Source organism: Grampus griseus (genome assembly GCF_964374135.1).
Source record: "Grampus griseus genome assembly, chromosome: 14".
NCBI classification, from domain to species: Eukaryota; Metazoa; Chordata; class Mammalia; order Artiodactyla; family Delphinidae; genus Grampus; species Grampus griseus.
In genome coordinates, this window is record NC_139008.1 from 41,793,737 (window position 1) to 41,821,473 (window position 27,737).

The following is a 27,737-nucleotide window of genomic DNA, read 5'->3' on the forward strand; positions in this document are numbered from 1 at the left end:
CCGGCAGGGAGGTGGGTAGGTTCCGGGGCGTCCGGGGCGCATTCCCAGGTCGCCTCAGGGACTGGGATGACCGTGCGAGGACGGGTGGCTCTGTGGAGCCGCGGCACCGGGCAAGGGGACAGGAACCAGGCTCCGGTCCGGACGCTCGAGGGCGGGGGAAGAGAGGCAGGCCAGAGCGCGAGCAGCTGCGCTCCTCGGCGGCTTGGCGGCTCGGCAGCCCGGCGCCGCGGTGCATTCTAGGCTTTGTAGTCCCTGAGGTCTACTCCCACTTGGTTTCTGGACAGTTGTGACCCAATAATTAACTCTAAGGCTTGTAACTAAAAGCAACTGAAGGTATTTTAAGGCCAGATACTAGAAAAAAGTGAAAATAAGTCATCAGAGTACTAGTAAATAAGCCAGCCTTGTGATCAGATAAGCAGATATTTAAAGTTTCTGTGACTGTCTTAATTTCGTCAATTCTCTTAGCCCCAGTGTCCTTAACTATACGACAAAAATAATATCTATTTCACCAGGTTTAAAGAGAAAATCTATGTAAAGTGCCCAGTAAATGTTAGCTGGTATAGTTCTTGACCTGTCTTCGGAAACAGAAAAATTAATTATGTGCACGCAAATGGCTAAGAGAATTTTTAAATAATAGACTTTATTTTTACAGAGCAGTTTTAGGTTCACAGAAAAATTGAATGAAAGGTACAGAAAATTCCTATTTCTCCCGACCCTTCCAACCCCCCCACCATCAATAGTAGTACATTTGTCACATTCCTTGGACCCACATTGACACATCACACATCATCATCACCCAGTGTTCATAGTTAACAGAGGGTTCACTCGTGGTGTTGAACAGTGTATGGGATTTGACAAATAATACATTGCCATGTATCCATCATAATAGAATGGTAAAGAATAGCTTCACTGCCCTAAAAATCCTTGTGCTCCACCTATTCATCCCTCCCTCCCCTTTTGCTTCTGCAACCACTGACTTTTTGTCTTCAATGAGTCTTTTTCAGAATGTCATATCATTAGAATTATATAGTGTGTAACCTTTTCAGATTGGCTTCTTTCACTTAGTAATATGCATTTAAGATTCCTCCATGTCTTTTCATGGCTTGATGGCTCATTGGTAATTTTTGACAGTTACAAGTCACTTATTTATATATTTATGTACATAGAACTATCACATCTACCTCTGCTTTCAAAATAATAGTGCTTTCAAAAAAATTTTTATGCTGATTTCTCAAACGGAAGTCATTCGTAACTGATATAAAAACATTTGCCATAGCTCTGTACCACCGTATTATTATTTAAACATTTTAAAGTTATCTCATTTTTCAAATCTTGGATAAATTGAATGAGATTTTATATAACTGCGATAAAGAGAAGTAAATAAATACATAGCTATTAAAATAAAAAGGTATTTCCCTTGAGTTCCCTTAAATTTGTAACTCAACGCAATTGATTTGACAAAGTTTAATCATCTGTAGCTGCCTCTAAAAGATTCAAACACCTTAGAATGTTTTATTTCTGATTGCCTTCCTTCCATCTCACAAATTTTTAATTGTCTGGTAATTCAATTCAGCTATTGTTTTTAGAGCAAAATTTATCATCATTATTACTTTTTTTTTTTCTGGCCATCAGTGCTTATTTAGATGCACATGCATGTTTACTAGTCTCTCCCCAGCGTTTCATCTGTATTCCGCTCCTTTCTGAGTTTAATTTTCTTCTTCCTGAGATACATCTTTTACTCGTCCTTTCAACTGGGTTCTTTGAATGGTAATTTCTCTCAGTCTTTGTAGTAACTGTCTTATTTCACTTTCATTTTTGAATAATCATTCAGGTAGGTATAGAATTCTAGGTTAATGATTATTTTTACCTCTGTATTTTTAAAATACTGTTCTGGTGGTCGGGAAATGATAGCCCATAGGCCAAATTCAGCACATTATCTATTTTTTGTGTGGCCCATGAGCTAAGAATTTTTTTAAAACATTTTTAAACAATTGAAAAAAACCCAAAAGAATATTTCAGGATACACTCACTATTATAAAAGTCAAATTTCAGTGTCCATAAAGTAAAATTTTATTGGAATACAGTCATCATGAAATTTGTGCAAGAATATATCTAAACAACATCAAAAGGGCAAATGATATAATGCTGTGTTCTGAAAGAAAACCATACACACTGTATAATTCCATTTATAGGGTATTCAAAAAGTGGCCAAGGGCATCTGTGTGATAGAAGTCAGAATGGTGCTTACCTTGGGATGGGGCAGCCTTCCAGGGCACTGGGAACGCTCCACGCTGCTCTTTTTATTTTTTTAATATTTATTTATTTATTTTTGACTGTGTTGGGTCGTCGTTGCTGCGCGCGGGCTTTCTCTAGTTGCGGTGAGCGGGGGCTACTCTTTGTTGCAGTTTGTGGGCTTCTTATTGCAGTGGCTTCTCTTGTTGCAGAGCACGGGCTCCAGGCACGTGGGCTCAGTAGTTGTGGCACACGGGCTCAGTAGTTTTGGCTCGCGGGCTCTAGAGCGCAGGCTCAGTAGTTGTGGCGCACTGGCTTAGTTGCTCCATGGAATGTGGGTTCTTCCCGGACCAGGGCTCGAACCTGTGTCCCCTGCATTGGCAGGTGGATTCTTAACCAGTGTGCCACCAGGGAAGTCCCCACACTGCTCTTAGAGTCAGTGCAATGGCGGAAGTGAACTTCCCAATGGCTAAAATAAGATGTTTTTCCTTAGGCAAAAAGAAGAGAGGAAACAGAAAGGAAGGGAGGGAGAGATGGAGGTAGGAAGGGAGGAAAGGAGACAGAGAGGGAGGGAGAGACACACACATTGAGGCCTCGAGACATCGAGAGAGAGAGATTGAGCTCATTTGCTGCCTGCTGTTCTGTCAGCAGCATCCCCACCGTGTCTCTCTGAACATGAGACTCTCCACCATTGCTGTCATTAGAGATTCTCCTCAGATTGGCTGTGGGAAAGGCTGAGTTCTACAAAGAAAGCAGGTACTGTATCCTGGAGCTTCCCAGAGACTTTCATGGGCATAGCGGCCCCTGCAGAAGGCCTTTGCAAGCAGTGCCTCTTACACTTATTTGACCACAGTACTCTTTTCCCTTCAAAATACCTCTCAGGACTGCTGCCTCTCAGGGCTCCAGTTTGGGGAGCTCTGTATGGACCATGGGCGGCAACTGTTTTTCCCCTGTAACTCCTGACCACGTGCCATGGCAGCTGATTAAATATGAAGAGCCTGAATCAGTAAATAATTCCTTTCAATGTTCTTCAGTCCTATTGTTTGAATATTTTAAAGCAGCTTTGTGGGAAACAAAGAATACAGTTGCAGACATTTCTAGACAGGCCAGTCCTCAGAAACATCATTCTCCTGGAGAGACACGTGTCAACTGGTTTTTGGGGACAGTCGTCACAGCCTACCCCCAGGGGAGATGCGTCCCACCAGCCACGCTCACTCTGACCACACGGAAATTGGAGGAATGTCCTGTTTCGTAAGTACTGAAGCCAGACTGGCTTGTCATCTCAGGCTAACTGTGGGCTGTTTTTCTCTCTTTCGGGGACAGGATCAAAAATGTCAGTACTCACTTCTCCAAGAGGAAAGGTGGAGGTGGTTCACTGCCGAAGAACAGAGTCACAGGATATTTATTGCATCAAAAACCTCATTAGAAAATTTACCCAGAAGCTGTTTGGGAGTCTTAATATCATCTCTCTTCTGTAAGTACATAGCAAAGGGGCTCCACTCCTTTGTCCTTGTGGGGCTTGGTGAGGAAAGGGCAGCAGGAAAATCTGCCCTATTGAGCGGGAGATCTCTGGGAACAACCATCGCTAAGTCCTGTAACAACATGTAAATTGAAAAGACTTCTCATGACTTCTGGATTCAGGCAAACTAGGGTTCAAATCTCAACTGCCCCACCCACTAGTAGAGTCACTTAGCTACCCGTTTTGAGAATTTATTTTCTTTCAGACTCTGTGCTTTGCCAACATCGTCTTGTTTAACTCTGAGGTAGCCACTGTCATGCCCATTTTACAGATGAGAGAGTGGAGGCTCGCCCAAGGTCCAGCAGTTAGTAAGTGACAAAGCCTGGATGTGCTCTTAGCCACTCCTGTTGAAATGTTCTTCTAATCTTCAAAATATGCCTAGGTTTTTTTTTTAAATCTTTTTTCTCCCTGTTTTGTTTTTTTTGGACACCAGAATATGAATATCCTATATGCTGTTCCTCATTATTTTTATTGAAAATGATAAGGGAGAGCACAGTGTTTTGGATTTCATAAAGCTTCAGGTTAAATACAATTGAAATGTTTAAACTAGGCCAGCCTAAGACATTAAAATTTGCAATTTCTGATCACCACACTGATGAATGTAACGTAAATTTGGCACAGTTTTGTTGGAGAACAATATGTGTATAAAAATCTTTAAAAATATGTATAACAATGAAATGATTTCATTTTTTTTGACATTATGGTGAATTAAACACCTTAATGATGTCCTCTGGATGGAAACATGTTGATACATACACACACACACACACACACACACACACACACACACACACGTATGGACTGTGCAGAGAACATTGTCAAAATGAAATCAGAAACTTCAGGACAATAGCAGGAACCCACACCACTTTCTCCTTGAGGATTTTTGCTGCATTCTAGAAACCTCACAGTTTTGTTTTGACAGGTTCACAAAGAACAGAAGATGAATACTCCATCCACTTAAGGAGGGAAGTATTAGATTTCTTTGTATAAAACTGTGCAGTTCTTTGTAAGGATGAAGGAGACAAACCCACTGCATAAAAGTAAGGAAACTAGCCTGTTTCAACCTCAGCATGAATGAAGGGGGATAAATCCTTCCCCAAGAATTCATAAGCACGTGTTGATTCAAAGTCTGTGTTAATTATCTGCATGGTCCCCAAAAGCTTCAAAACTTCCCAAGTAATGAATGCATTTTTAGACCACCTAAACTAGTTTCATAGACTGAATAAAGTAGAGGAAGTGGAGAATTTGATTAAAAGTGGTTGCACGTTAGTAGTGTGTCCAGGAGACCCACTGAAATAAGTACAGCTCAGGTCTGAAGGGGTGGAGCTTCAGCTCAGACTTCAAATAATACTCACAGATAAAATTCCAAGGAACATGAGCTCACAGTCAAAAATCAAAAATATATAAGGAGACATTCACCATTAGTGAGAACCAACAACAAAAAACTATACAGCAGAATCAGACTCTCAAAGACTTCAGATATTAAGTCAAAGAATATAAAATAACTATGCTTACTTTGTCTAAAGTGAGAAGATATGTTTTAAAAGACCATAAAAATGAAAAATGAGAATTAAAAAAAGTCTAATAGACCATCTAGAAAAAAATAGAGTTAATATTAAAAGCTCTGTGGATGAATTAAACATTGTAATAGACACAGCTAAAGACAGAAGTAGTGAACTGGGGCATCAATACCAATAAATCACCTAGAATTCAGCACAAAGAGACAGAGACAAAAAGTAAGAATGGAATATTTAACAAATAGGTCTAATCAGACTTCTAAAGGGAGATAATAGGAAGTGCAAGAGTCAATATTTGAAGAGATAATGGCCCAGAATTGTTGAGAAGCACCAATTCTTCTAGAAAACTCAGTGGATCCCAAATAGGAAAAATACACAGAGAATTCTACAACTAACCACATCATAATGAAACAGCAAAACACCAAAGCTAAAGAGAAGATCTGAAAAGTAACTATAAAGAAAAGACAAATTACCTGCAAACAACTAAAAATTAGACCAATGATGATTTCTCACTAGCAACAATGGTACCCAGAAGATAGTGGACTGTCTTTAATATTGGAGAGAAAATAACATTGAACTAGAATTGTATACCTAGAGAAACAATTTTTCAATACCTAGGGGAAAATGAATGCATTTTTTAGACAAACAAAAGCTAGTTTACCAGTGAACTCTGAATTAAGGAAATTCCTCAGAATATACTCTAGGCAGACGGAAGAATATCCCAGCTGGAAAACCCAAGATAAAAGAAGGAATGTAAACAAAAATATGTACAAATATGAGAAAAATCTAGCTTGTATGAAATAATAACATTAATAATGACTAATTTAATATAGGTATTAAATGTAAATGGTAAGTTATAAGATATGAATAATAAGTTAGCTAAAATACAGGACAAAAATAGCAGATAAATTGGGAGTCATGTGATTAGATTGAAAGTACTCTTAAGATATTGTTCAGGGGGAGGGTTGGTAGCTAGTATTCAGAGGTGCTCCCCCTCCCTCCCATGAGCCACATGTCCTGCATTCAGTCCTTTTGTAGTCCCTTCTTGTCCTGAATCAGGGTTGGCCCTGTGTAACCAATAGAAGTCAGTAAAAGTGATGTTTTATGACTTCAAGTCTAGATCATAAGAAGTCTGCAGCTTCCACTGGGCTCTGGAATGCTCCCTCTTGGAACCCAGATGCCATACTGTTAAACGCTCAAGTCATGTGGCCACACGCAGGTGCTTTACTTGGCATCCTCGGCCGAGCTCCCAGCCAACAACCAGCATCAACTGCTAACAGTATGAGTGGAGCTGTTCTAGACATTGGATAGTCAGGTGACTCCGGCCACCAGCACCACTTGACTGCCATCACCTGAGAGATCCCAACCAAAAACTTCTCAGTCAAGCCCAGCCAGCCCACAGAACCATGAGGGATAATAATGAATTGTTTTAAGCCACTAAGCTTAGGGGTGGTTTGGTACATGTCAGTTGATAACTGGAGCAGAGGGTAAAGACCTTGTTAGAAATATATGTTAACGTGGCTAGAATAATCATTTAAAGATAGGTGTAGAGATTATAGCTTCTGATCTATAGAGGGAAAATGGAACAAGAAATTTATAACAAACTGAATCTCAAAGAAGGCAAGAAAGGAAGAAAAAAGAAACAGAAGACATAGAACATGTTAAAATCATGTAATAGGAAGATAGAAAACAGTTCAGTTATATCAGTAATCAAAATAAATGTATTTGAACAAAATTTTTCAGTTTAAAGAGAAAGATGGGCAGATTGGCTAAAAACAGAACAAAACAAACAGCAGTCATATTTTACATGTAAGAGACACACCTAATATATAAAGTCACAGAAGGATTTAAAGTCAAAGTATTTGGGAAAAAAAAGATGCCAGCCAAAATCTCATCCAAAAAAAGGCTACTGTTGCTCTATAAATAGCAGACAAAATATACTTTTGGCAGAAAGGATCATTGCAGATAAAGAGGGTCATTATAGCAATATAATGATAAAAGGTTTTGTGCTTGAGGGAGGTGTGACAATTTAAACTTGCATGCTCCTAATGACAATCATAAAATATATAAAGCAAAAAGTCAATAGAACCAAAGGATGAAATAGACATACCCACCATCATAATTGGAGATTTAATATACCTCTGTTAATAAATGAAAGGTCGGGATTCCCTGGTGGCGCAGTGGTTGAGAGTCTGCCTGCCGATGCAGGGGACGTGGGTTCGTGCCCGGTCCGGGAAGATCCCACATGCCGCGGAGCGGCTGGGCCCGCGAGCCATGGCCGCTGAGCCTGCGCGTCCAGAGCCTGCGCTCCACAACGGGAGAGGCCACAACAGTGAGAGGCCCGTGGACCGCAAAATAAATAAATAAATACAAAATAAATGAAAGGTCAAGCAAACTGAAAATCAGTTACAACAGAAAAGATTTCAACAAGAACCCAATTAAAGAACTTGATCTAACGGATATATGTAGAACACTGTAGCCAGTGTTAGAACATACATAATCTTGTCAAGTAGACATGGAAACATGTATAAAAACTAACTTCCTCTTAGACCATGAAGCAACCCCAGCAGTGGTTAGTACCACAAAGCAAGTTCTTTGACAACAATGCAATGGAGTTAGAGATCAATAACAAAAAGATAATTAAGGAACGCCCATATATTTGAAAAATTTTAAATGCAATAATAAATAATCATGCGTCAAAAAAGAAAAATTAGAATACATGAGTTGAATGAAAATAAAAATATATGTTAGATATATAATTATACGTATGTAAATGTAAATACATACAATACGTGAAATCAAGTTAATTCTGGTGTTGCAGCTAAAGCAGGTGTGGGCGTTGATGACATTGGAGGCTCCCATGCCTCCCCTATTCTCTGGGCTTCTGTGTTCCTCCCTGCACTGTAGTCTCTGCCTCTGAAATCAGCCTGGAGCTGTGACTCATCCAATAGAATGTGTTGGACATGTGCTGTGCCGGTCCCTGGTCCCTGGTCCCTGAGCACCCTACCCCTGCTGGACCTTGGAGTGGCTGTAAGGTTCCTGGAATCCATGTGTCTGACGTGTTTATGTATTTTCTGAATTGGCAGGTACAAAAAGCATAACTTACATCATGTGGGAGGGGAGTAGTGAAAGTTTTTTTAATGTGAAAATGGGGCCCTTATAATGTTGAGACCTGCCTTAGAAGCCAGCCTATTTTCAGAAGTAAAAGTAAATTTACATTTTCATTAGTGTCCTGGAGCTCCCCAAACAGCTCCCTTGCTACCCAGCCCTTGTAGCCTTTCGTTTTCACATTAGGTAACTAACTCCCATCCCCTCGCCGGCCAGCCTCAAGCTTCCAGACCCATCTTACGGGCATTTCTAAAACTGGCGGTTTCTTTTCTCGTTTATTCAGTTTCCTTTTATTGACTGCTGGCTCAGTCACAGAGATACAGGAATGAGTAACAGTGGTCTCACCTAAAAACCCTGCTCAGTTTTAGGGGAGGACATGAGCGGATTGGGCAGAGCGGGTGAGTGGGGAAAGGGCCACAAGAGTGGCCACTTGGTGTGCAGATGGCACAGTGCAGTCAGGGGGGGCGGAAGCTCCACGGTTCAGAGCATGAGGAGGGGCACGTAAAGGGACTCTGAGCCCTGTTTCACTCACACTGCTTAATGAGGCAGAAAATGGAGACACTGTTTCACCAAGATTTCCACCGAGTACGATTAAGTAAAGCGAGTGTTGGCTGAACTTGGAAAACTCCTTAAACCAATTGAATAAATGAAGCACTGCTCTAATGAAAAGAACTCTAATTTCTATTGCTGGATAATATCTTCGAGCTTTAATATATTTTCTGTGAAATACATACCTGTGCTCGTGCTTGTGTCTATATATTTTTAAGGGCTCCTTTGGTTTGGATTTGGCTTATTACAAAGAATAATTTTAAACCAGCTTTAAAGAAACACACCTTCTCCCTCTACCTTTTTCCCTCCTCTCCCTCTTTTGCTCCCATGATGATTTTTATCTGTCCTGTAGAGGACCTACTGGCTGAGAGGTAATAAGAAGTGAAATTGTACATACAAAAGGATATGCTGCCAAAGTTACTTTTTGTAGTCAGGCTCTCTGGAAATTGCAGTGCATTTTCCCATTGAAACAATGTTATTGGTGACTGGCTGCCCACAAAAGCCTATTTAATCTACAATGTCTGTGCCATATAGTACCATGCTAATTGTACTACAGAACACAACCGCCACCCTAGGTTCCCATGGATAAATGCATTTCAAGTTCAAATTGGGATTCCAGGAACACATTTCCCTTGCTTCCCTGAGGGGATGGCAGCTGCCTGGTCCCAGCTCTTGCCCACTTCCTCCTCCACCACGTCTATCACTATCATTGCTGATGCTCCGTGGTCCCGTGCCCTGGGCCTTTTCTCATCTGGATTAGAGCGAGGACTGTCAGTGTGAAGCCATAGGTCGTGGCTCTGGGAGCCCGGAGCAAGGGACCCCAGAGGACCAGGAGCTGGAGGGAGCCCTGCGGGAGTGGAATGAGGGGTAGGGGCTTCAGTGAATCAGACGGGAGGAGCTGGGGGGCTACCTCCTCCCGCTAATGAGCGCCCTGTGTGGATCCCCTGTTCTTGGTACCAGAGGGCAGCCAGCTGCAGTGCCTGGGCCAGGGGCACCCCTGGTGGAGTCCCCGGTGGCTGAGGACTGTGACTTCCTGTGAGAGGGGATGGTGGCTGGAGGTGCTGAGATTGCTGTCCTAAGCACAGTGTTTCCCAAAGGTGCCCACAGCTCTGGTGGGACCCAAGTGATTTGACTCAAACCATGCAAGAAATTTTTTTTTTTTTTTTTTTTTTTTTTAGTGGTACGCGGGCCTCTCACTGTTGTGGCCTCTCCCGTTGCGGAGCACAGGCTCCGGACACGCAGGCTCAGCGGCCATGGCTCATGAGACCAGCCGCTCCGCGGCATGTGGGATCTTCCTGGACCGGGGCATGAACCTGTGTCCCCTGCATCGGCAGGCGGACTCTCAACCACTGCGCCACCAGGAAAGCCCCAGAGCAATTTTTGTTTTAAGTGTCATCTCTTCATTTTTATAGTTACCTTCTGTTTATAGGAAGGTATAATGGTTTTCCATTTATGATAGCGATGTAAAATTTTTTTATTGAAATAGACTTATTTCAGCCAAAAGTGAACTGGCTTAAAGAAAATAATTAAGTACTGGAAGTGCATGTGTGTGAGGGACACGTACGTGGGCCAGTTGGCCATCCTAAATGTATGTGTTTAGGGCAACACAGTGGAGCTGGCAACATGGAGAGGATGGGGAAGACTACGGTCAACGGTTTCCCCAGCCTGTCTCCAAGGGAGGGGTATTGGACACGTTATATCATAGACGTGACACCTTTCTAATGAAGTGTAATTTTCTGTAAAGATGGGGTTGGTAGCACCAGATGTCCTGAAAGGTGCACTTCCATACTTGCTGCCACATCGCTCCCACCTCTTCCACAGGCTATCATATCTCGTGCAGTGGTTGCCAAGATCCAGTAGCCAAAGGTGGGAGAAAACGACACCTCTTCATCTCACTTCTGGTACCTTCCTCATGTGTGCAATTGGAATCGTTTCCGCAGGGAGAAGGCAAACCTTGCCATCACCCTCCACAATGACCAGGAGGAGATCATGGCCCAGGCCACCTTCCTAGACTATCCCAGCTGGAATGTCGCCCCACAGGACGACTGGGTGTCCGTGTTCCGGGAGATGGACAGTGAAATCCCATGCACAGTGAGTAACCATGCACGTTGCTTATGAGAACAGCTTGAATTTGGAAGGGAAGTCCTATGTTTGCATATAGGTCTTCTCAGTTTTTAGACTGAGCAGTTCAAAAGTCACAACAGAAAGTGTGTGACATCATGACAGACAGAAATGAACTTATCTGGTGGAGAGGGAAGGGGAGTCTGAGAGCAGGAAGCCTCAGAGGAGGACTGGGGGTGGGGCACGGCAAGGAATTAGTGGAGCATCAGGACTGCGCTTCCCAGGCCTCCACGCTGTGCTCCCAAGTCTTTGACCTGCTGGGAGGGACCTGCCATTTACACATCTGCCCCTGAAATAATGACAACAGGGCCTCAGATTCAAGTCATGCTCTGTAATTTTCAAAGTGCCCTCATGGGCTCTGGCTTATTTGATGTCTCCCAGCTGCGGACACAGGACACCCTGTCGACCCAGAGAAGCCAGGTCATCGGGTCTCGGGGAGTTGGGCTTTGGTAGCCTGAGCTGTCCCTCGGCTGCCAGAGCCAGGCTAGCATCCGGGCCAGTTGCTGCAGAGAGCCAGAGCTGAGGCTGCAACTGCGGGCAGCACACTTGCCCTGTCGGTGGAGTTCAAGAGTGCGTCCCGGAGCCCTGGGGAACGGCAACTGTGTGAACGAGTGGACTCGTGCGTGCGCACACACGCAAACACGCACAGCCCAGCACTTAGTTACCCAGCATCTGTTCAGCTAGAGGCTGCCTCCCCCTGGTCCTCTGCGCTCGCAGTCACCACTGTCAGAAAAATTATCTCAAGCTTGGAAATAGACCAACAAGATTCTTTCCATTGTGCTTGTACTTTTGATTGATTTTCTATTGACTGAGCTATTTTACAGTTCCGCAGGAACAGTGATGAACTGGTAGATTTTTGTTCATTTGAGATGTAAATAACTTCAGTGTGGTGGAAGAGATAACCTCAAAGGTTACAGTTTCTGGCCCAGTGGGACCTGAACTCTTTTGTATCTAGCTGGGCAATCTTCTAACATTTCCTCATTAAAACTGCCTGAAGCCAGCGTCTCAAGTGCAATGAATCGTTTTGTATCATCTCACTGGTCACCTCATGGATTGATGGGTTGAATCAATCTCTGATACGTGCATTTTGTATTTGCATTAGGGTCATGATTTTATCTTTTTGAGAATTATAAATTAACACCATTCTTCCTAAATTCTTTCCCCTTTTGTTCCTTTTCTTGTTCTTTTAAAATTGTTTCTTTTTAAACTACTTCCTTCAATAGTGTAGAGCTGGGCCAGTCCTGGAGGGTACATCAGCCATATGTAGCTATTTGGGCACTTGAAATGTGGCTAGTTTGAACTGAGATGAGCTCTGAGTATAAAATATGCACTGGACATCAAACACTCAGTAGGAAAAAAAAGAGTATAAAATACCTTGTTGAGAATTTTTATATTTACTACTTCTTAAAAGGATAATAATGTGAATATATTAGGTTAAATAAAACATATTAACATTTATTTCACCTGTTTACTTCTTTTTAAAAATATATCTACTAGAAACTTGAAAATTACATATGTTCCCAGCATTTGTGGCTTGAATTATTTTCCCATTGGACAGCATGGGTATAGAGGCTTATGACTTAATGGCTTACCTACCCCGGGGGTATCTGCAACTAAAATAATGATTTTTATCTTAAAGCTAAGGAATAAATATTGAACTGTAATATTTTTGGTGGAAGAGAGAATTTGGGGGATAAATCAGCCAAGTAATAAACCATGAGCTAGCAAGGCGAGTCCTGACCAGAATGTAAAGCAGATGCCATGGGGTTAGGTGAGTCCATGCATGGGAAGTGCTCACATTGCGACATTGAACTCTCACTGTCGCTGTTGTTATCTGGACTCTGGAGTTCGTGTTGCTTGCCTCTGGGGAGTTTTCAAGCTCATGAACTAAACTCATGATTCTTCTCTCGCCATTTTATGTCTGATAAACACCTTCTGAGTGTTCTTAGGGCACGTGCCAACCAACAGGAGGGGAGACCGAGGCACACGGATGTGCAGGTGGTCACCCAAGGCCGTCTATGAAATTGCTCAGGAAACAAGAGACACAGAAGTGCTCCTGTTGTCCAGATCGAGGTGCAAGCACTGCCCTCACCTCACCACTCAGCCCCCTCCCATTTGCATTGTCTCTAGAATTTGAGGATCTGTCCATAAACACAGGGGTACTGAGCTGAACAGAGGGATGTGGGGATGTGTAGAGCAACTCCTCATGACCAGCCACTTAGAAAGTCTTCAGTACAACTGAGTCACATTGCTGTACGGAAGAAATTAATAGTGTCGTAAATCAACTATACTTCGATAAAATTAAAAAAAAAGTTACGGGGCAGCATTCTTTAAAACCCCTGAAGATGTGACCCGAAAGCCATATTAGAATCTTGCTACTTTGTTTTCCGCTCCCAGGTTTTCTGGGTCCCGAGCATAGTATTTGCTTCTGACTCTGGGAATGTTGAACAAAACAAGCCGTTGGATTCCTAGTGGGGCATCTGCCTTCCATCCTCCAAATTCATGAGAGGCGCTTTCCCTGGTGTCACTTGAATAGAGCAGCAGCTGCTGACTCCAGAGCCCCGGGGGAGGAGGATTGTCTTTCACTTGGGCTGAGGCGCCCTGGGGACAAGACCACTGAGTTCAGAATCGACTTCAGTCCCCCGCAGGCGCCCCCCTGCCCGCGGCCGTAGTGAGGCGGGAGGAAGGGCCCGACACGCTGGACTCATTTACGACCCCCCCTTTCCTTGAATAATTCCAAGCTAGGAGGACAGAAAGTGGCTCGAACTCTGCCTGGGTGTCTCCTTATTTTAGACATAAAATATCTTCCATCGACACCAGGCAGCTCTGTGCCATGGCTGCCCCCAGACCCTCCCCCTATCTCCCACCCCTCCCCTTGCTCTGACTCAGCCTCTAATCATGTCCTCTTTTCTTCTGCAGCCTCTGAACACGTTGTTCATGCACCTCTTTGTGGCCGTGGACGAGTATTCTGTCGGCTGCTGCAAAGAGATTATTCGGTGAGTGGCCATGGCATGGCAGACAGTGACATGGGGCAGTGGCAGCAGCATCGTAGACGAGACACGTTCATGTCTTTATCATGTCTTTAACTATCTGGATAGTCAAAAAAATATTTTTAAAGGAAATTCTTTGAGGTGTTCAATTTGCTTGTACTTTCTGGCTCTAGTCAAGCATTTACTCTGAACGGTGGTGATGTTTCTGAAAGAATACAATCCTTCCTTTGAATGGACGCCTTTAACTACCACTGTTGGAGGCAAACAGGTCACACGGTCATTTGAAAAAAATGGATTTGGGGGGAGGAGGGGAAGAGAAGAGGTCACAGGCTTGGATGTTTCTAAAAATAGTTTTCCTCAATCTCATCCTTAGACATGTTATTAACAGGACCGCCTGCAGAAACCTGACCCGCAGGGCTTCCGCCACAACGGGTCTCTGACAGGCTGCATAGACACTTGGGGGTGGTGGCCTCGGCTCTCAAGTCACTTTGCAGTGTCACACCAGACCATCCAGATGCCAGGGCAAAGGTTAATCTCAGCAGAAACCTGGTGCACCGCGTGGACATGGTGCCTCGGTTCTCGCTGCCTCCGTGGAACAGATAGAAGAGGGGGCATTTGGAATCCAGGGAAAAGCAGAGAAGAAAAAGGAATTGCCTCGAAGACGTTCTTGCCTTTGCAGGCAGGGAGCAGGGCACCCAGGTGGATCTATGAACGCCTCATTTTTGTAGTGAAGGCGTTCGTCTCGCCAGGTGCTGGCTAATAGGATTGTTGACACCCCGTCCCCTCCCATTCCCTCGCCAGGACCGTGTTCAAGGCGGTGCCAGACCTGCACTTCATATTCCTCATCGTGCCGTCCTACATGAGCCTCGGTAAGTCCTCCTCCACCACCTCCTGACCCCAGTCGCTAACGTAGGAAATTTGTGCTTAAAATGGGGCTTTGGGGATGGGACATAAGAACCACGGGTCTCCAGGTCCTCAATGTATAATGTGCCCATTCGACTGTAACAATTAAAACACACATTAGAATGGAAACTACATTTGCCCTGAAGTCCTAAAGTTATTCCTTGGTAAATCGAGGCCTCACTTCTTTGTCTCTGGGATTTAGGCTCGACTCTCATAACTGTGTTCGACCAAGTGGGGAACATTCCAAGCCTGACATATGATGAGGACTTTGCCGTGCACATATGTCACAGGCACAGCCACTACCCTCAGCTACACATCCGCAAAGCCAGGTAAGTGTGGAGCCGTGTCTTTTGCTACCTAAGCTTTACCCTGACGGTTACCTTACAAAGAGTTTAAAAATTGCCACTTCTTACAGTAAGTGATTATAGCTTGAATGAAATCGCTTTATAATACCCAGAAGCATTACTTCATCTGGAGATGTTTACAATTCCCCTTGATGACATAACTTGCAGGACTGAATATCTGATGAGACCCATTTGGTGCCGTGTGGTCAGCAAAGCTGTGCATTTCCTACTTAAGGGTTTCTGAAGACACACAATCCTTGGCTCCACACTGAGTGAAATAACTCTCAAATAAAACAAACATAGAAATGATTCTGCCTATTTAGTTTCCCCAGTAAAGCCCACCTATTTTCCAGCATTCAGTGAATGAGGATTCTGTTGACCCCAAAGGGGAGTTTTCCAAGCTGAAAGTCTTTACCATCCACGGCCCACATGACATGCCTTGAAGGTCAGCAATCTCAAGGCAATGGCTGTGGCAGATTCTGTTTTCCAAAGAAGGCCATCTTCCGTCCTGCATGCTCTCCTATAATGTGGCCTGGCCACTCTTCTCATCAAGAGGTGGGCTCCGTGTCCGCTCTTTTTGAGTCTGGGTGTTTTATGGCTGCTGTGACCCACACAGCATGGCGGAAGGGATGCTCTGTGACGTGGGAGGTTGGGAGGCTTCTGCCTGGTTCTCTTGGGATGCTCGCTGTGGAGGAGACGAGGGGCAGAAGTCTGACTGCCCTGAGACCACCGTGCTGGAGAGGCCACAAGTCAGTGCTGGGCCTGCAGCCCCAAGGGGCTACCGCTGACAGCATTCACCATGTGGATGTGCCGCCCAGGAGAACCCCCAGTGTCTGCATCCCCGCTGACATCTGACTGTAGCCACATGAGAGACCTCAAGCACACACTGCCCAGCTGAGTCCTCCCAGGTTTCTGATGCACAAAACTGTGAGCAAAATAGAACGGCTGTTTTGAAATAAGAGGGCCTATAAAATCATTTCACAAGGGTGGTTGTTTCCTTTATCAGTGAAGAGTAAGCTGTATCTTTTGGGGGTAACCATTGCCATATTTGTTTTTGTTTGTTTGTTTTTATTTTGGGCTGCACCACGTGGCATGCGGGGATCTTAGTTCCCCGACCAGGGATTGAACCCGTGCCCCTGGCAGTGGAAGCGTGGAGTCCTAACCACTGGACCGCCAGGGACTTCCCACCATTGCCATATTTGATGAGTGCTGCATTTCTTTAGAAAGTATGGAAACTAAATTTTTTAAAAAGCAAGAGCCTAATGTTTACCAGGCATGTAGTGTTATGGCATAATTGTGAAGAATTTGCAGTAATGACATCAGGTAGATCTTGATCCTGATCTTGGTTTTACTACTCACCAGATGGGTTAACTTAAAGAAGGAACTGGGCCTCCGCAGGCCTCAGTTTCCTCTCTGTCCCTGGGTGTGAGCATATTGTCTGCTGTATGGGACTGTTGTAGTGATGGGATGAGCTGATAAAAATCAAGTACTTAGCACACTGCCAGTCACATGTAGGTGCCCAAGGAAATTAAATATTATTATAAATATTATTAGAGTTATCTGGGGAAGAGAGACCCATCTATGATAAACTGTGATGCTGTGTAGCTTGAAGGAGGGAAGGGCAGAGAGGGATGAAGACAGCTTCAACCCCCCAGGCCCCCCAAAATCTAAATGTTCATCAACGTGTAAATGTTCACAAACTGTGGTACCTCTGTACAATGGACACTACTCAGCAATGAAATGGAATAAACTACGTGTACACACAATAGCATGGATCAGTCTCAGAAAGCTTATGCTGAATGAAAGAAGGCAGACATAGAAACAAAGACCATATACTGTTGATTTCACTTGTAAGATGTACAAAACAGGAGAGGTCAGATCAGTGGTTGCCTCTGGCGGAGGGAAGAGTGATGGTGGGAGGGATACGGTGGGGAGACAGTGCTCTGTGCATTGATCGGGGTGCACGCGGCGCACGCGGCTGTCAAAGGTCATCGAGCTGCACTCTTAATATCTGTGCACTGTACACTATATTATTATACCTCAGTGGGAAAAATGTAAAAGAAAAGAGGCTTCATAGAGAAGGTAGCCTCTGAATCTGGTCAGGAAGGGTGAGTCAGAGTTCAGCCAGATGGACAGATGGGCAAAGGCGTGGAGGCAGGAAAGCACCCGGAATGTCTGCTACCAGGCAGGTGGGCAGATGTGAGGAAGAGCAGAAAAAGTGTGATGAGCAGGCTGTAACTTGGAGCCAGCAGGAAGCACTGAAGAAAGGCATGGTATGGACTGTATGTTAAAAAGAACTGCTTTTCGTGTGGCCAGTGGCTTGCAGGGGAGGAGCACAGAACAGTCTGGCCAAGAATGATGCCGGCTGGAATTCAGGCAGTGACGAATCAAAGAGGTCCAGGTTGGGGAATGGATCAAGGCAGGTGCATAGATGCAAAGAAATGTTTGAGAGGGAAGGTGCAGTTTGATTACCAATTGGTTAGAGAAGTTGAAGGATGAGAATGAGTTAATGGTGACTCGGGGTTTCAACTTTAGGGGGGATGGTGGATTCATTAACTGAAAGTGGAAGTAATAGCACTAGATGGACAGGAGACAGTTGGAAATACAGGGCTTCTCATGAATGAGGAGATCATGAGAATAACGGAGATGGTCTAGTTGAGGGGGAGATTTTAAAGTGGAAAGCAGAGGATTAGAGCACAATTTTGAAAGATGAAAGTGAGCCGTTAATGATTGTAAAGAAAAATTGGAAGAGGGGTATTGTAGAAGTCAAAGACTCTTAAAGTGGCAAATCAAATAATTCGTAGGGAAATCAAATAATTTGAATACAAAGAAGAGACCGTTGGATTTGGTAATTTAAAAGACACAGATGAGATGAATAAAATTGATGAACTACTAGCTAAACTGACCAAGAAAAAAAAGAGAGAAAATATATCACCGATATCAGTATTGAAAGAGGTGATATTACAGATCCTATAGACATTGAAAGGAGAAGGGAAGACTGCAACAACTCTATAAATTCAACAATTTGTGTTCAAACACAAACTACCAAAACTCATTTTAGAAATAAGAATAGGACTTCCCTGGTGGTGCAGTGGTTAAGAATCCGCCTGCCAATGCAGGGACACGGGTTCGAGCCCTGGTCCGGGAAGATCCCACATGCCATGGAACAACCAAGCCCACGCACCACAACTACTGAGCCTGCGCTCTAGAGCCTGCGAGCCACAACTACTAAGCCCTGTGCGCCTAGAGCCCATGCTCTGCAACAAGAGAAGCCACCGCAGTGAGAAGCCCACGCACCACAACGAAGAGAAGCCCCTGCTCACCACAACTAGAGAAAGCCTGCACGCAGCAAGGAAGACCCAATGCAGCCAAAAATAATTAATTAATTAATTAAATTTACTTAAAAAAAAAGAATAACTTGAGTAATTCTATACCTATTAAAGAAAAGTCCAGTGAACTTTGGGTGAGAGGGAGGGTGACTGCCTGCCCTGACGCTGACCCCTCCCCCAGCCCCCACCCATCCTGACTTGCTTCTTCTCTTTTCTTTCCTCTTGTTGTTGTGGCTCTGAACTCTGCCCCTTCCAGGATTTGGGCCTCAGCTTTCTCCCAGGCTCATCCCTTTGGCTCCTCTGCACCAGTCTTGGCCATTCAGTCCAGTGCTCTACCTCTGGCCACTTGGCAGTTTTTTAAATTATGTTTTGACAAATTTCTGATAATTAATTTCTTAGGATCTTGTAAGTAGTCTCACAATTGCTGTAATTTTGTCTTCATTTCATTTAGAAATCTCTCATTTTTTTCCTGCCATTTGCTAATTAATTTGAGACATGGGCTTATTTAATAAAATGAATTATATTTTCAAATCAGAAAACATTTTAAAGAAAAAATTACTCATTGTTTCAGTCTTCTATGTGAGTATGTAACCATACATGCAAATGCAAGTATATGTGTGTATTCTCTCCCTCTCTCTCTCTCTCTCTCTTTCTCTCTCTCTCTCTCTCTCTCTATATATATATATATGCACATATATGTCTATAGTCATGATAATATGTTCTGTTAATTGTATTTTCCACTTAAGGTACCAGCTCATCCACCTTCCAGATCAATTTTGTTCTTTTTCTTGGCTGTGTGGTATTTCATCGTGTGGTTCTACTATAATTCATTTAAGTATTCCTTATTTATGGAAATTTGTCCTCTTTTTTTTTTCTATAACAAGAAATGCTGTGGTAAACAGCCTTGTACATATATTTTTAAGCATTCATGCTATTTTTCTCTGTAGTATAGATACCTACAAGTGGAATTTCTGGGTAAGGTTGCATTAAACACTAACATTTAAAAATAGATACTACCAAATTATTCAACCAAAATAATCATGTCAATTTGTATCCTAACCAATAGAGTCTCATTTTCTTGCACCTTCATTTATGCTGGATGTTTCAGTTATTAAAACTGTCTCCAGGGCTTCCCTGGTGGCGCAGTGGTTGAGAGTCCGCCTGCCGATGCAGGGGACACAGGTTCGTGCCCCGGTCCGGGAAAGATCCCACATGCCGCAGAGCGGCTAGGCCCGTGAGCCACGGCCGCTGAGCCTGCGCATCCGTAGCCTGTGCTCCACAACGGGAGAGGCCGTAACAGTGAGAGGCCTGCGTACCGCAAAAAAACAAACAAAAAAAACTGTCTCCAATACAATAGTAATTTGTTGTTTTAATTTGCATTTATCCAAATACTTGTGGGTTTCAGTGCGATTTTACAGGTTCCTTTTTAAGTGTAGAAAATAGTTGCATTTAAAATAATTTCCAGTTTAGAAATTATCCAGATGGATGATTAAACATGTGCATGCAAAGCAGACAGTTCTTTGGGGGAGGGTAGAGGGGAATGGTTACAGTTGAGGTAGACACATTTCCAGGTCTTTTTTGTTTTTTTTTCACTTAGTAGGTCACCAGTTTATTATAAAAGGATATAACTTAGGAACAGTCAGATGGAAGAAGTGCACAGGGCAAGGTGTGGGGACGGGGCTCAGAACCTCCGTGCCCCCTCCAGGCTCACCAGTCTCCCCAAACTTCCACGTGTTCACCAACCTGGAAGCTCCTAATTTTCTTAAAGTGTAGGCAGTATACAAACTTTGGGTCATGGGAATTGTCATTTTCTTGAGGCATTTTAAAGCTTATATACTTTCGACATAGATATTCAGCAAGACATGATTGTAATAGAAAATTATATATAAATCTAATACTGAAACTGACATATGCGGAGGCAGCCTATCTCAAAATCCCCTATTTCTGGCGTGGGGCATGAGTGGAATAGGTGAGGGAGATTAAGAGGTAAAAACTTCCAGTTACAAAATAAATGAGTCACAGGGGGAAAAATCACCTATTTCTTTCACTTTTTGAAAAGTAAGTGGCATCTTTGCTAACTTACTCACAGATCCCCACTTGTCATTTCAAGGATGTAGGGCGCTGGAGAAGTCAGGTGTAGAGTGTGCCTCGCCCAGTGCTGGCTCCTAGAAGCACGTGGTAACTGGTGGTTATGAGCTGGTCTCCCAGGTCCCTCCTTCCCACCCCCTCCTTCCTTTCTTCCTTCTACCCTTGAAAACTTGAGTGTTATGAGTGCTAACCTTCATGTGAACAGGCTGTCCTGGCCTGAACTAAACCTCACAATTCCTTTCCCTGAGGTCATGCTTATTCAGCCTCTGAGGGTGAAATGTCCTGCTGGTCCAGAAAATCTGCAAGAAGCAATTCACGAGAGGAACATAGTGCTGGTGGCAAAGCGATGACAGAGGGTACTTTGTAATGAGGAAGGGATGTTTAGAAAAAGAGAACTTTTTAGTATATAGTCGTGAAATACAGAGATAACTGACATTATGAGAGTTGATGCTTTTGCTTGCAGAAGGGGAAGTGTAACACATTTTAAGAGGCCCTCTGTCCACAGCGTTCATATTAGACTTTTGATACTTACAGGTGTAGGACTGCAGGTATCTGGAAAATGTACTTATGTGGATGATCTCCCTCTTTAAGGATACAGGAAAAAAGGACACTTCAGAGTCAGATGGGCGTGGCCATGCGTCCGCTTAGGCTGCCTCATTTCTCTTGTTTCCCCCGCATTTATTTCTCAACATCTGTTTCATCAGTTGTTACTTGCACTGATAATTAATGGTGAAGAACACAGTTCTTAAGACACTAAACCAGTGAAGAGTTTGGGGATGTAATTATCCTTCTGCCATTTACCTAGCAACGCATTCAGAGCCAGCAAATTAACGCTGTAATCCCCAGTCCCGTTTTCTTTGATTTACCCATGTGGAAAATTGTGCTGTAATGTGCCCCTCTACTTAGACACAAATTACTGAAGTTCCTGTTCTGTATTTTGCATAATATATGAAGTAAAGCATAGGTGCTTCTAGACACATCTTTATAATCTGTAATGGGCTTGATTAATCATTGGTGGTGGATTTGAGATGTTCTCAGATTTAGAAGCTATTGGAATGGCCTTTCTGGGGGGAAACCTACCTTTTTCAAGTCCTCACAGGGATAGGAGAGGACTCACAAAGGAAAGGATTGTGTGTGCTGTCAGTCAGTGTTGTAAAGTAATTTAAAGTTTCCTTTATATAGTACTGCTTTTTTGCTAATAATAAAAATTAAGTTAGGTCAACATTTAGGACGTTAGGTCAATTTAGGACTTTAAAATGTAAGATGTGGTGTTCTTTAAATGCTAACTTCTCACCTTTTAAAGCAGTTATTTTTATTAAGCGTTTGGTAGTCTCAATTATTAGGAATCCACTTAAGCTTGACTTCTGAGCAATTTCATGTAAATGAACATTCTGATGCTTAAGTGATAAATATCGTAAAGCATTCGAAAGAAGTTGTAGGGCAGCTAGGAATTTCACCGCTAGTCTTCTTGAGTCCTGATAAGTAACCCAGCAAATAGAATTTGGTTCACAATCCAACTGGAACTATGGTGTGCCAACACCGACTTTTGGATCAGATCCCAGTGGTGTAAGTGCAGGGGCCTCTAATTGGCCCTGAATGTGCTTTGAAGCACTTCATTCCGAAGTCCTCCATAACTTGTAAAATCATGACATTTTCCAATGAGTAGAAGCTAAATGGCTCCAAGACCCATGTTAAAGTTTTGAATGGAATATACGGTTTAGAAATGATGGATTTGATTCTCCTAAAGAAGACCACTAGAGGTCACAAGAGATCTTGGAAAGAAAAAGGTGCTTTGCTTCACACAGCTGAATAAAAAGAAAAATCTAGTTGCTTAGCTGGCGCCCACTGTAGGTTCTCCAACCCCAAGTTGAAACTGTTCGTGGTAAGGGTTGGTTTAAGCCAAATACATTGCACTTTTTAGCACTACCACTAAACTGGATTCTCTGAATTTTTCTTTATTCACTGATTTCTTTTTTTATCAACATAGAAATTTATTTGAATTCAAAATAATATGGTTATATTTAGGATAATATAATAATTATGTAAAGCACATATCATCATTGGCTCTGAAACAGTTCTAAAGATGTTATTCTTTTGAAGTCAAAAATTATGTAGTAAGAATGTACTGTACAAATGTACAAAAATATAAAAAATAAGTTTGCTGAGTATTGGGAGTTGTTACAAGAGGGGCACACCAGGGTAATGTAACAGAGTCCAGATTACATAGCATGCAGCAAGGAGTTCTCGCCTTATCAGCTCCTGGAAAGTGAACCGGTAACCTCAGAATGCAAGAATACCACCACTGGCTTAACAGGACAAACTTTCTGAGGGACACAAGGAGTTATTCACTATACTTCCCCTTTCTCTAACTCCTTTCCTCACACCAATTTCTTTTCTTTCCTCCAGGATAGGTTTTATCCTGTGGGAAAAAAATTTGCTTTTATTTGTAAAGTGGAGTAAATAATATCCTGATTGGAGTAGGCAGCGTTTTAGCTGACAGTGCTCAGGAATCAAACTTTTGGAAAAGGTCAATCAGCTAGCTAGCAAAGACCATCAGTGGCTTGCGGAAAAAACCACAAATTCAGATAATATGTCCTTGCTAAATAGATAAAAAGAATAAGCAGTTAAATAAATATGGGTGAAAAAATCCCAGGGTTTACTGTGACCTAGACAATCAAAAGCAGACAGGTGACCTTTGATTAAGCCCATTTACTTGTGGAGTGAGCTATAAGGGGCTCCAAGATAGAGTGTGGTTTCCAACAGCGTCCACAGCCAAAGGGCAAACTCAGAACGTCTCCTCCTCTCGTAGAAACTGGAACACGGATGAGAAGTCTTTTTTGGAGTAGCCTTTCACGCATATCATCCTGTAGATCTGGTGGGCCTGAGTGCCCAGAAGGATTGAGCTGTTCGTGCTGGTAGCAGAGTCTTGTGTTAATCCCAGATCCTTAGCCATGAGTGTTGTTCCGAATCCACCCTAATAGTTGTCAGCCGAGGGAACTCCATCCGTCACCCCAGGTCCAGGATTATAAGTGTCACTTGACCAACATCGTCCTGAGCTCATATTTAGGATTTTAGCCAGGAGTTTTGGGTCAAGCCCCAACCTGATTCCCAGATTCATAGCTTCAGCAGTTCGGGTCATACTAAGCTAACAGCAAGTTGTTGCAGATCTTTGCAGCCTGCCCACTCCCAGCAGCTCCACAACACGCCGCATTGGAGCCCACGCATCCCAGCAGCTGTTGGGCAGCAGCAGCAAATTTGTCTGCGACTCCTCCCACCATAAACGTGAGGTTCGCAGACCGAGCAGCTCCCACACCACCAGAAACGGGCATCCATGAAAACTGCTCCCATTTTCTCAACTTCTTTGGCCAATTCTTTCAAAACCATAGGATCAATAGTGCTGGAATCTATTAACAGTGAGCCTTTCTTCACTTTCTTTAGAATCCGTTTGCTCCAGAATAAGCTTCTATCGCATTGATGCTGGTGGGCAACACTGTGATAATTCTGTCAGCTTTTTCAGCTACATCTGCTGGGGAAGACACTACCTGTTCACGTGCATCTAGAAACTCTTTGCATGCATCAGGGAACACATCATAAATAATGAGTGGATAGCCATGTTTCATGACATTTTTTGCCATTGGATTCCCCATGTTGCCTACTCCAGTGAATCCAACTTGAGTCTTAGAAGCCACTGACCTAGAACACACTGCTGCAAGGCTGGCCACTGCTGGTTGCTGCCGGCGGCTCCACGGAGCCATAACGAGGCTGCCATGCTGCCCCCACCCCGCCTCCCCGTGGTGACGTCTGCGGCTCCCAGCTCACCCACTGACTGCTAGGGTGCGCAGTGCAGCGGGTGGGATCAGCTGCAGCTATTCATCGATTTCTTAAAAAACATGCACACATATATACACACTCTCTCAGGCTTAAATAAATACAATATTTATGGCATTTAAATATCAGAATCACTTTTCCAATGGTACATTTTTAAGTCTAGCTAATGAAATTCGGATCCTCTCTGGTTGTGGAAGTTGCCATCAGACAGGAGAGAGGAGGCCATGCCAGTATTCTGAACGCAAAGATAGGCTGCGGCCGTCCTTACGGCCCCTAAGCAGGAACTTACCATCTGTGAGTTCGCAGTAGTTTCTTTGCTGGCAAGGAAACAACGCACACCTCCCGCATCCAGGGAAGCCACCTGTAGGTTCTCCTCTAGGCTTGTGATGCTACAGAAGAGTGGTCCGGATACTGAGAGGTCCACCTGCCACCACAGGACAGTGTCAGCCGGCCGGGCAAGTGCCCTGGGGTCTGGCATTGCGCTGCTCCTTGAAAGCCCGGTTCACTGATGTAGTGGAAGTGGTGAGTGAGTTTGTCCTCCCTTCTCCCCACCTCTGAGGAAGCCAGCAACAGCCACCAGGGCCCTGTCATCCTTCACCTTGCCTTCTCCTGGGTTTACAGGACACCCAAGCCCCAAGTGAGATGTCCTGAGAGGCTGTTGATTTTCTTCAGCTTTGGATCCCGCCCCATTTTCACTAGCACGTTTTTCAGAGTTTAGTGGACATTTAAGGGCCTGGATGATCAAACCCGTTTCTATGGGATGGACCTTTTGTTTCCTCCAAACAAGTTCAAATAAAATAGTCTATAATCAATTCCATTAACACGCACGTGGTCGCCTTCTCCAAGCACGTGCTGGCTGGAAGCTCCAAAGGAAGGCTGATCCTTATTCAGCGGTGTCAGCCTCATTGTACTTTGTGTTGGTCAACCCTGACCTTCACAATCATCACCACCTAAACTCTGGGGGTCACGGAAGTGCTGGGCACGTGGCCCTGCTGTGCCCAGCGGCTCCACAGGAAGCTGTGGCTCTCCTATCCGAGCGGCAGGCAGTGCTCAAATTTAAACATTTTACTGAATGAATTGTTTTCAGTAGCCAGGGTGTCTGTTTCCATGGGGCTGGACTTTGTCATATGCCATTTGAGACTCTGCGAGGCTGATGTCATACTTCATCATTAGCACCGGGGCTAATGCAAGATCATAAATCATCGATTACCCCAAGGAATGCGTTTCTGAGAACAAGTTCCTCTTTATCCATTTTGGGGAAGGGCTGAAGGGAGAGACTCTTCAGAGCTCCACGATGTGGATGTTTTCTTCTTATTCCCAGAAGAGTAAGTGTTGAGGTGTGATTATGGATCACTTTGTCCACGGGCTGCCGAGGGCTCATGACTAGGCTTACGGCCCCGGGTCTCTCTGAACCTTTATTCCTGATTTTTATACCACAAAGTAGTATTTTTGTGTCCATCATATAGATAAAAGCCCATGGTACACAGTGATAGCTGTCTTGATCCACTTAAGAAGATTAGGATATTGAATTACTTTCACATAATTTAAAATAATTATCTCTGTTAATAAATACTGATGTGGACTTTGTGTTTTGGCAGGATATTTGAAAGTAGATTTGTTGGCTGTTCTCTCCTAGAATCTTCTTGTTTTGTTTTTTCTTAACCAATATCGTCCAGGACTCTTTTTACAGAGAAAAGCCATCTCCATTAGCAGCACCTTTTTGAGGGTGGTTTTGCGGGGAAATGAGGGGTTTCTGGAATGCACTGGGGCCTTCTCGGCCCTTCCAGCTGAGGTCCGGGGCTCTCAGGTGGAGGCTGCTGATGGGGGTTTCGGAGCATATCAGATGGTGGGGGGACTGTGAAGTTTCCCACAGCAGATGCTGCCAGGGGCTGACTGCCTGCCTGAGAGTGACCTTGAGGGCGTCCCCACACTGTACCCTCCCGCTCTCCTCATACCTGCCCTTGTGCAGGTGAGACACCAAGGCTCAGCAGCGAGGGGACTGGACCAATTTCTCAACCAGGAGAGGCAGAGGCTGATTAGAGGGCTGGGAGTTGCCAGCGTGGAGCAGGGGTCACTCCCCAGAGGCGCCCCCTTGGGCCACACGTCCGTACCTGCAAACAGGCCGAGCGACGGCACCCCAGCGCTGTCAGTGCGTGAGGTAGGGCCCCATCCATGTTGGCTGTCACTGTTGCCCCTGGGCTGTGGGCTCCAGGGTGTGCAGATGTCAAAGGTTGACAAAGCTGGATGCTGGTAAGGACAGATTTTAATCCGTAATAACCGTTGCGATAGGGGGAAACATCCAGGGTGGACTGAACTCTGATTTGTACAGAGGTGACTGGGCCTTTTTTTCTTTTTAATTTTAATTTATGTATTTTTGGCTGCATTGGGTCTTCATTGCTGCACGCCAGCTTTCTCTAGTTGCGTCGAGTGGGGGCTACTCTTTGTTGCAGCGTGCGGGCTTCAGTAGTTGTGGTGCGCGGTCTTCAGTAGTTGTGGCATGCGGGCTCAGTAGTTGTGGCTCACGGGCTTAGTTGCTCCACGGTGACTGGGCCTTTTGAAGAGAAAAGGAGGGAAAATAAAACATAAATAAAACATAAATAAATAAATAAAATTAAATAAAATAAAGAGAAAATGAGGGAGCTGGGTGGGCAGTGAGCAGGGTCTCAGTAGAGTCAGGGAAGTGACAAATTACAAAAAATGGGAAGGCAGGGTTGGTCCCTGTGAGACCCATCTGAGTCACTCACTAGCCCTGATGGAAATTAGGCTCCTGCCCTCCCAAAGAGGCTGGGAGATGGGGCCTTATCCTCAGGTGTCGCTGGAACAAACAGGAACTTCTTCTGGCAGCCCTGAGCTTTCTCAAGCAGGCACTTTAAGGGGGTCTCAGGTCCTTCTAGGGATGTGGCCTTGAGCTGTTAGGAACTGTTAGTGTTTGTTCATGTCTTTTCAGGCCTAGTGGAAAAGAGGCTCAGGGTGTACTAGGCTAGGGTCTGGTCACGGAGTCTTTGTCACTCATTAGATGGAGCTGCTATTAACATCAAAGAGAACATATTGGAAGATAAAGTGGGATGATGAAGATGTCAGAGTAATGAAATAAGGGGGAGGGAGGATAAAGGTAGTAGCTAAATCAGTTACACTAGAAAAATATAATATGAACATGGAACATTTTAAAAGAAAAGGACCAGGAAAATGTATAAGAACATCCCAGACAG

General features: G+C 44.0%; 1 protein-coding gene and 1 pseudogene across 2 annotated transcripts in view; one reads left to right on the forward strand and one right to left on the reverse strand.

Moving 5' to 3' along the window:
- Positions 1-3,563: 3,563 nt before the first annotated feature.
- The window catches only part of CFAP61 (cilia and flagella associated protein 61), a gene marked incomplete at both ends in the record, with an annotated part of 252,425 nt that continues 228,251 nt past the window's right edge, over positions 3,564-27,737 (forward strand). Inside the window, 5 exons of the mRNA XM_082670561.1 lie at positions 3,564-3,706; positions 10,866-11,016; positions 13,966-14,042; positions 14,838-14,905; positions 15,142-15,268. Of these exons, the coding sequence (XP_082526687.1) occupies positions 3,564-3,706; positions 10,866-11,016; positions 13,966-14,042; positions 14,838-14,905; positions 15,142-15,268 (566 nt within the window). The remainder of the gene's footprint in view (positions 3,707-10,865; positions 11,017-13,965; positions 14,043-14,837; positions 14,906-15,141; positions 15,269-27,737) is intronic.
- Positions 23,486-24,455, reverse strand: LOC309832212 (3-hydroxyisobutyrate dehydrogenase, mitochondrial-like; annotated as a pseudogene). The gene has a single exon. The product of its transcript is annotated as a 3-hydroxyisobutyrate dehydrogenase, mitochondrial-like (transcript).